Raw genomic sequence first — 9,565 nt, forward strand, 5'->3', positions numbered from 1 at the left:
CGAGGTGTTTGGCTGATGGGTCTTGCCCACAAGCTCAGGGTCTAACTGATCAGCATATTTTGGATTGGGAAAGAATTTCCCCCTGGGTGAGATTGGCTGAGACCCGGGGCGGTTTCACCTTCCTCTGCAGCGTGGGGCATGGGTCACTTGCAGGTTTAAACTAGTGTAAATGGAGGATTCTCTGTAACTTGACGTCTTTAAACCATGATTTGAGGACTTAGTAACTCATCCAGAGGTTGGGGTCTATCACAGGAGAGGGTGAGTGAGGTTCTGTGGCGTGCAAGGTGCAGGAGGTCAGACTAGATCATCATGATGGTCCCTTCTGACCTGAAAGTGTATGAGCTGAGGCCATCACCCCAGTTTGCAGTGTATGGGTTATCATTGCAATAGATAGTTCTATTCTACTGCAGCGGAACCAGCCTGCGCTCCGCTTGCAATAGAAGTATGTCCCAATACACACACTGACACGTTTCACTTCCCTTCCTCCTTTCCTGGCCCAGGTTTCTCTTCACTTATGTCTTAGCTAAGACCAACAGCTTCATGTCTCTACTGAGGCCTTAGGGTCCTAGGTTTTCCAGCCCAGGGACTGACAGTATCTGCCGTGCTGCACTGGCCTTTTTAGAACTCGCTGTGTGCTGCAATCCATTCTCTGCCTTTCCCCCACTCACTACAGCCTCCTGGAGCTGCTCTGGAACCACAGCCTGAATGAACTGACAGCTGCAGCCAACCAGCAGCAAAATTCCTCCAGGTACTACAAGAAGCTGCGGTTCGCCTTGCAGGTAGGTAGCACCTGGCAGCAGAGCATGGGGCAGAGGTCTGGCTTCAGGGGTCTCCATACAGCAAATAATTGTTCACTCCTCTCTGGTTCCCGTAGAACCTGGAGCTCTGCTTTCACGCTGAGGGCTGCGGGCTGCCAACGGATGCCCTGCACACGCCAGCATTCATGGTAAGAAGCTCCTGCACCTGTCACAGCTGGCTCTAGCAGAGTGATCTCCCAGCCAAGGGGTCCCAATAGGAGGGAGCCTGCCTGTGCACAAAGCTGCTGGAGCCCTAAGCTTTTATTGCATGCTCTAGTAAATCGCTAGCCCTTTCCCTTGCAGGGACAGAGCTCAGAATACGCCCCTCTCATCAGGGAGATGTCTTCAAGGAGTGGCAGGAACTGAAGGTCATTGTGGAGAAGCTAAATGAATTCTTTGCATCAGTCTTTGCTGCACAGGATGTGAGGGAGATCCCCCACACCTGAGCCATTCCTTTTAGGTCACACATCTAAGGAACTGTCCCAGACAGTTGTCAATAGAAGAGCAAATTGATCAGTAATAAGTCACCAGGGCAGGATGGTATTATCGCAAGAGTTCTGAAGGAACTCAAATATCAAATTGCAGAACTACTAACTGGGATATGTAACCTATCGCTTAAATCAGCCTCTGTACCAGATGACTGGAGGGTAGCTAATGTAATGCTGATTTTTTTTAAAAAGACCCCAGAGGTGATCCTGACAGTTACAGCCCGGTAAGCCTAACTTCAGTATCAGGCAAATTGGTTGAAACTACAGTAAAGAACAGAATTATCAGACACACATAGATAAATGCAATACATTGGGGCAGAGTCAACATGGCTTTTGTAAAGGGAAATCACGCCTCACCAATCTACTAGAATTCTTTTAGGGGGTCAACGAACATGTGGACAGGGTGATCCAGTGGGTACAGTGTACCTGGACTTTCAGAAAGCTTTTGACAAGGTCCCTCACCAAAGGCTCTTAAGCAAAGTAGGGAGTCATGGGATAAGAGGGAAGATGCTCTCCTGGATCAGTAACTTGATAAAAGATAGGAAACAAATGGTAGGAATAAATGGTCAGTTTTCACTGTGGATAGAGGTAAATAGCAGAGTCCCCCAAGGATCTGTACTGGGACCGTTGCTTTTCAACATATTCATAAATGATCTAGAAAAAGGGATAACCAGTGAGGTGGCAAAGTTTGTAGATGGTATAAAATTGCTCAAGCTAGTTAAGTCCAAAGCTGACTGCGAAGAGCTAAAAAGGGACCTCACAAAACTGGGTCACTGGGCAAAAAAATGGCGGATGAAATTCAATGTTGATAAATGCAAAGCAATGTATATTGGAAAATAACTTCATCCCAACTATACATACAAAATATTGGGGTCTGAATTAGCTGTTACCACTCAAGAAAGGTCTTGGAGTCATCGTGGATAGATCTCTGAAAACATCTCAGTGTGCAGCGGTAGTCAAAAAAGCAAACAAAATGTTAGGAACCATTAGGAAAGGGATAGATAATAAGAGAGAAAATATCAGAATGCCACAATATAAATCCATCGTACGCCCACACCTTGAATACTGCATGCAGTTCTGGTCTCCCCATCTCAAAAAGATGTATTAGAATTGGAAAAAGTATAGAGAAGAGCAACAACAATGATTAGGAGTATGGAACAACTTCCACAGGAGGAGATATTAAATACTGGAACTGTTCAGCTTAGAAAAGAGACAACCAAAGGGGGATATGTTCAAGGTCTATACAATCATGATTGGTGGAGAAAGTGAATAAGTGTTATTTACCCCTTCACATAACACGAAAACCAAGGGTCACCCTATGATATCAGTATGCAGCAGGTTTAAAACAAACAAACGGAAGTACTTCTTCACACAACGCACAGTCGCCCTGTGGAACTTGCTGGGAAGGCTGTGACGAGGTTCAAAAAAGTTAAGTTCATGGAGGGCAGGTCCATCAATGGCTATTAGCCAAGATGGTCAAGGATGCAACCCCACGCTCTGGGTGTCCCTGAAGCTCCAACTGCCAGAAGTGGGATTGGATGACTGCGGATGCATCACTCGACTGTCTGTTCTGTTCATTCCCTTTGAAGCGCCCGGCACAGGCCACTGTTGGAAGACAGGATACTGGGCTCGATGGACCATTGGTCTGACCCAGTATGGCCATTCTCATGTTAGAATGTTTCCACTTAAATGTTCCCAAGGTGGCAGTGGTGGGGCAGGCGCTGCTGGGCTTCCAGGGGCTGTCTTCTCCTGCAGATGTTGGCACGGTTATGGGAAGAGAATGCCCCTCGATCCCCTCCCACCCTAAACCTCCTGGTGGCATCTCGCTGCTGTGCTCTCCCTCTTGGGGACTTCTGGGTTCGAGTTCAGGCCTGAGAGCGCGGATGTGAGTGCTGATCTCTGCTAGCCTGTGTGTATCTGCTGGCCTGAGTGCCTGACTGGGTGTGTTTCTCCTCTTACCCCCATTCTCTCAGGATTTGGAGGAAGGGCTGAAGCTCCGCTCCACCACGAGCAGAAAACTCATCCAGAGCTACTTCAGCGAGAGAATCCGAGAGCAGGTGAGAGTGCGCTGAGCCTGGCCTGGCCCTTCCCAATAAAGCCCCGTTACCCTGCCCACCCCCATTGGGTTGTCCCCTCACTTCACTCTTCCATAGTCACATGTAGGAAAGTGGTCATGATAGGGTTAACTGGGCTACCTAGTGAATGATGGGTTGGAGCCATGCATCACACCCACCCACCCACCGACTTCCTTTTTAGTCAGTGGAAATCCTCCCCCCACACCCAGTTGTGATCCAGTTAAATAAAGCAGGACGTTACCAGCCTGCAGTCCTGTGAGTGTGAGTTGCATCAAACCGTCCCTTTACAAAACACGACCCTTCTGTTTGTATTTCCTTGTCTAAGCTGGGCCTGACCGTTACATGTTGTTCTACGGTTACACTGCAATAAAACACCTGTGGCTGGCCTGTGTCAGCTGACTCGGGCTCATGGGCCCAGGCTATGGGGCTATAAAACTGCAGTATAGACAAGCAGGTGAAGCCTGGGCTCTGGGACCCTCCTTTGCGGGCCAGCACATGTGTTTTATTGCAATGTAGACATGTGCTAACAGTCAACAACCCCGGACCTGATTATAAACCTTCCTAATCAAATCACAAGATCTTCCCATCCTCCACTTCCTGTCCTCTGCTCCCACAGTGCAGGATGGCAGGGTCCACTGGGGATGGATAAAGTGCTACTTAGCATCCTGAGGGATGGGGTGGAGTGATGGGGAGGAACAGGTGGTTGGGAGTTTAGCGGATGAGATGTGAGGGGAGAGTCGCTCCCATGTCCACCTTTCACGTACCTAACTCCAGTACAGAAGTGTCGGGATCTCTTTCTTGCGGTGATGCCGGCGCTGGGTGCTGTACCCCGATAATGCACCCCTATGCTCACCCCTTGGCAGCACCAGTGATTCACGTAACCGGCGAACTCTTGTTTCTGTTCTGCTCCTCGCGTCTCAGCTGGAGATCAGCTCCGAGAAGTACGGTGCAGTGACCATTAAAGCTCTTTACCGCCCCTCGGAACAAAAGCTCCGCGTTGAAGTGCTCAACGCTGTCAACCTCATCCCGCTGGACTCGAACGGTGAGAGCCCACGGGCTGCGGAAACGGTCAGCGACAAGGTGCCGCTTGGGTCCTGCGCAGCATCAGAGCTGATGCATGCAGCCGGTGGCTCCAGGGTGTGGGAGAGCAATGACAAAAGCATTGGCACATGGCCTAGAGGGGCCCCTTTGCGGTCAGTTGTGCACAGCGCTGAGCTGTGAGCCCAATACCCCAGGGAAGTTAGTTTGGTCATGACCTGTGAAATCCTGTTATCTGTAACATATGCCCGGAGCTCAGCACAGAGCCTAGCAGATTAAGCAGGGGGTCTGGCTCGCTTCATAGAACCGATCCCGGTTTGTCTCCACTCCAGGTAACGTGTGGGGTGCACACACAGCAAGGGGGTGGCATCAGACTAGCATCTTCCAGAGCCACATGCGCACATCCCCTCTTACCTGGCCTAGATATTCTGGGGTGATCTCTAGGGAACAGACAGTAATTCATGCAGCTGTCCAGGAGAGGTCACTGCTACTTCACCTGAACGCAGTGGCAGCCCCGTTAGCTGATAATCCCAGGCAGCCAGCGCCAGGTTTAGTCCATTGATTGGAAGAGTCCAGGTGCCAAGAGGACATGTGCCCCCAGCGGGGTTCGTGGAGGGGAAACTGACCTGCAAACCGGAAACTCTTGTGCTGCAGAAGCCCCAGAGAACCAATCCCGCACTATGCCCCCTTGTAGCCCCCGCGCGCCCTTGGAGGTTAGATCCATGGTGTGGGGGGGAGGGAGGGCGGAAAGCGGCTGTTGCATGGCTTTGCCACACCAGTGCGGAATAAACAATCCCTGCAGCACGCACAGCACTGATCCTTGGGAGCGAGGGGATCCTCTGGCAGCCTTGTGCTCTCTCTCAGGCTCTCTTCCGCCCCCCTAGGCTCCAGCGACCCCTTTGTCCAGCTGACCCTGGAGCCGCGACACGAGTTCCCCGAGGTGGTGGCGCGCGAGACCCAGTGCTGGAAGAACGAGCTCCACCCGCTGTTCGACGAGGCCTTTGAATTGTACGTATGAGCAGCCATCCTGGCTGCTTCCCACTGCCTGCTCCCCAGAGAGCACCAGCCCAGCATAGAGCCCCCCGCCCAGACATGCTGTCCCCACCCAGTGGCCAGACTGTCCCTTCCCAACAGGATCTGCTTGCTCCTCTGCTCGCCGGGGGGCAGATCCTGCACTGGGGCCTTCTGGGAAGAGAGAGCCGCGTGCGCTGCAGATGGCCTAACACTCAGGCTTGTGTGCGCAAAGCCCCACTGGTAGGGCGAGCCCAGCCTGGCCTGGAGCAGGGCGCTGGGCCTTCCCGGGCAGCTGAAATGAAACGTACACACAGCGCTTTTCTGTCTCTTGGTGGGGCCAGGCCAACATCTGCCCGGGTGGAAAGCTGGGGCTGCCTGCCCGAGAGGCTCCAAGCCCTTGGCTGCCGGCTGAGAGGGGACGGTGGGCACCTCACCAAAGCAGCACGAAAATTAGAGGGGTGAGGTTGTGGGGCGGGGGCACGTTGAACCGAATGGGAAATACCCAGTGCTGTGAGTACTGGAGCAGAGCCAGTACCGAGCATGGGGTTCATTTGTTCTCTCCTGATTGCCGGCCAGCCCCTGCTTATTCACAGGTGGGTTTATAAAGCACAGGACCCTGGGTTCTCCAGCCATTGGCAAGTCACTCACACTGAGGCTGTGACCGGGCAGCAGGGCCCTCCCTGCTCGCTATAACTACTCCAATTGGAAGCCCTTGGGGGCAGGGATGTCTCTGGGATTCTGGCACTAGACATAATTCCTGTTTAGCTTCCTCTGCCCTGATGCTAAGGCCAGTCAAGTTTGGCCCCTTCACTGCCAGCTGGGTTTTGCTTCAGTAGTCACAGGGTGCCCATCACCATAGAATCTGGGCTCCACAGGGTCTGAGCCCCTCGCTTGGACCTGGCTGAGCCTCCGCCTGTTGCTCCTGGCGGGTGGGCTGCCCTGTGCCTGAGAAGGCCTGTGCCTGTCTCTTCTCTGCAGTCTGGTCCCTCCCGAGAAATGCCAGCAGAACGGCGCCTGCCTGCTGCTCACAGTGTTCGACTACGACAAGGTGGGAGCCAACGACCTGGAAGGAGAAGCCTTTTTCCCTCTCTGCGATGTACCGGGGCTGAACGGAAACGAGGAAGCGGCTGACCCAGCCCGGGTGTCCCAGACCCGGTTACCGCTGATGCACCCCAAACCCACTGGTAGCCTTGGCTTTGTCTCCAGCTGCTCCCCTGCCTCCACCTTCCTCCCCTCCCTGGAGCTGCTTCCCTCGCTGTGCCGCCTTGGGCCAGTGACTTAGCCTGGCGTCCCCAGCTGTGCCACCAGATAACCCAGTCGCGAGCCCTTCTTCTGCGGCAGGGTGTGCAGTGATCTCTGAGCGCCCGCCAGTGGGTGCTTGGCCCGGCTCTGTGCCAGTGCCCTGTTATACTGAGCCTCAGGGGATGGACCCAGCTCTGGAGCTGGCCTGGGAGCGGGGGACTTAGACGTCTCTGCTTTCTGATAGTGGGGGCCCATTGCAGATGGGGCACGTGCAGGGGCCCACCCCTGAGCACACCATAGAGTCTGTGCTCTAGGGTCACTTTGGGGCAGCTGTGGCTATCGGCCCAGCCCTGAACTCTGCTATGGCTGAAGCTGTAGCCCTCTCAGCCATGTGCTTTGCTGTCGCTTGGAATCAGCCGTGGGGGCTGAATGTGGGTTTCCTAGGAAGGCTTCCCTGGAAAGGGGAAGAAGGGCTTGAATGGACCAGTCTCTCTGCTCCCCTTCTTTCTAACCCCTGCCTCTCTCACCTCACCCCAGGGGACTCGCTCCTGAAGCTGCTGGAGTCCAGAAAAGGGGACAAGGAGGCACAGGCCTTTGTGAAGCTGCGCAAGCAGCGGGCGAAGCAGTCCAAGGAGAGTGTGTGATGACAGCCGGGCAGGAACCGGGCCAGAGGGGAGCAGGCCTCAGCCACGGGAGCAGGGTCCAAACCACCACGCCAGTTGCAAAGAACCATCCAATCCCAGCCCCCTTGGCAGCAAAGGGGCTCCTGCCGAGGAGGACCCCGGGGGGTGAAGCTAGGCTGCGGCAGTCTCCAGTCCCAGCTGTTTGTGGAATTGACCTGGCTTCAGGCTGAGGATGGGGGGAGCCCTGTGCTGCTTCCCATCACAACCCAGCATCAGCAACCTTGGCTAGTCGGCAGCAGCTTGTCAGGTGCCAGTAGGGTGTGCGATGTGTCCGGCTGCATTCCCTGCAGGCCATGCTGTACTCTGCTCTCCAGGTGGTGCAGGAGGGGAAAATGGGGGGAGGCCATAAAAAGCTGCAACCAAAGCCATGGCGGGGGGTGGGGCAGGGGTTGAAATCTATCCAGCTGGCCCCGCTGGGGCAGCAGCAGCTGTTCGCTCCTGCTCCAGGAGTTGCTGTCTAAGCAGCAGGGAGGGAGCAGAGCTGAAAGGGTGGGAAGGGGAGAGCTGCTGTCAAGGGTAAGTGCAGGACTCTGTCCCTGGGCAGCTACTGCAGCAGCCACAGTGGGGAAATCACTAGCACTCCTGCTGCAGAGCAGCGCCACCCTGAATTCATCAAACCCAGGCCCCGTGAATGTGGCTCTGGGCAAGGGCTGGGCCCTTGGCTTGGGGCCAGGGCCTGGGAGGTCTGTGGTCTGCTCAGCTGCTGCAGGCAGGTGCAGAGCAGGTGCCCTTTGCCTTAAGGGGACCGTCCCATGACTACTTCTCTCCCATCTTTTAGTTACTGCTACAAGTAACTAAACTTCTCATAGTGGAAATACCTGGGGGGGGAGGGAAAGTGTTCATCTCGTTAGCAGAGCTGGCTCCAGGCCCCAGCACGCCAAGTCACTGGTCACCGGGAGGGCGGCAGGCAGCTCCGGTAGACTTCCCGCAGACATGCCTGCGGAGGGTCCGCTGGTCCCGCGGCTTCGGTGGAGTATCCGCAGGCGTGCCTGTGGGAGGTCCACCGGAGCCGCGGGACTGGCGACCGGCAGAGCGCCCCCCATGGGGTGCAGCCGTGCTTGGGGCAGCGAAATCACTAGAGCTGCCCCTGCTCGTTAGATAGCTTCCCCTCTCTGCTACCAGGAAAAGTAGGTACCACACTGAGCTTTTAAATCGCTGGCCCCGGGGCAGCTGCTCCTTTTGCAAGGCTTTAAACAGGGTCCTTTGCCACAGCAGCACTTTAACGGCAGCTGCAAACAGGCCAGTACTGGTGGCCACTTTTTAACCGGTACACCGTACCGGCCCATACCACCCACTTTCACCCCTACCTTCACTCTGTGTTGGCATGCAACTAGGTCAACGCCAGAGCGCCCGAGGTGGAGGAGGAGTTGTAAGGGCCCAGAGTCATTGGGCCTCTGCTCCCCTTTTGTACCGTGAAGCTCGCACTACCTGGCATGGTGGGGTGCTACACGTGCTCACTGTTGTCCCTCCAGACATGGCCCACTCGTAAGTCCCTGTATCAGCGTGGCTTTGGGCAGCTCCATTCTGTACTCACTAAGCCTACTTTAAGCTTTTCACAAATAAGCTATTCTTATTTAAAACAAAGCTCCAGCCATTTAAAAGCTAATCCCCTGCTGTACTGTAAGGGAGTAAGTTTGTGATTGCAGGTCAATAGTTCAACAAAAGTAAAAGCAATAAAGAGGAAACAGTTAATCTGTGGAACTCTCTGCCGCTGGGGGGACAAAATTATCTACACAAGAGATACATTAGCCGGCCCTGCTAACATGATGCATAAGCACAGCAGAGCAAGGATGGGTGCTACAGTGACTAACCAGGTCAAGGGTGGCAGAATTTCCATTCCCTGGGCTAGGCTGATATTTTGTCCCGAATCAAAGTGCTCACAACAGTTCTGACAAATTCTATTTAGGAACTAGCACCCCAACCAGCTAGAAACCTACCTCAGCACCCCACCCCTATGGACATGTTTCATTTCTAGATGGTCCAAGCACTTCAGTGGGGTGGTGGTATTTTGCCATTTACATTTATTTAAAACAAACTCTAACCTAGTTCAGCAGAGTCAAAATGCTGCCACAGGCTTTTGTTAACTTGTCCTCAAACATTGACTGGCCTGCTGGGTTCCTGCCAAATGGTTCCATTGTGTAGCACTGGCATGTTTGGCGGGAGGCACCAGTGTGGGGGGGGCGGGGCCCAGGCGGTTCTTGCCCACAGGGCTGCCCCACCGCAGCAAG

General features: G+C 54.2%; 1 protein-coding gene across 6 annotated transcripts in view; it reads left to right on the top strand.

Annotated features, from left to right (window-relative positions):
• The window catches only part of UNC13D (unc-13 homolog D), a 48,295-nt gene extending 40,073 nt beyond the window's left edge, over positions 1-8,222 (top strand). For 5 of the 6 annotated variants that reach the window (XM_039501433.1, XM_039501434.1, XM_039501432.1 and 2 more), the window contains 7 exons: positions 674-779; positions 875-946; positions 3,259-3,342; positions 4,282-4,402; positions 5,283-5,406; positions 6,391-6,596; positions 7,192-8,222. In XM_039501433.1, the coding sequence (XP_039357367.1) occupies positions 674-779; positions 875-946; positions 3,259-3,342; positions 4,282-4,402; positions 5,283-5,406; positions 6,391-6,596; positions 7,192-7,298 (820 nt within the window). In that variant the 3' untranslated portion in view covers positions 7,299-8,222. The remainder of the gene's footprint in view (positions 1-673; positions 780-874; positions 947-3,258; positions 3,343-4,281; positions 4,403-5,282; positions 5,407-6,390; positions 6,597-7,191) is intronic. The other variant, XM_039501435.1, reaches the window with a different exon arrangement.
• The last annotated feature ends 1,343 nt before the right edge of the window (positions 8,223-9,565 follow it).

This window comes from Mauremys reevesii, linkage group 15 (genome assembly GCF_016161935.1).
Source record: "Mauremys reevesii isolate NIE-2019 linkage group 15, ASM1616193v1, whole genome shotgun sequence".
Lineage (NCBI taxonomy): Eukaryota > Metazoa > Chordata > Testudines > Geoemydidae > Mauremys > Mauremys reevesii.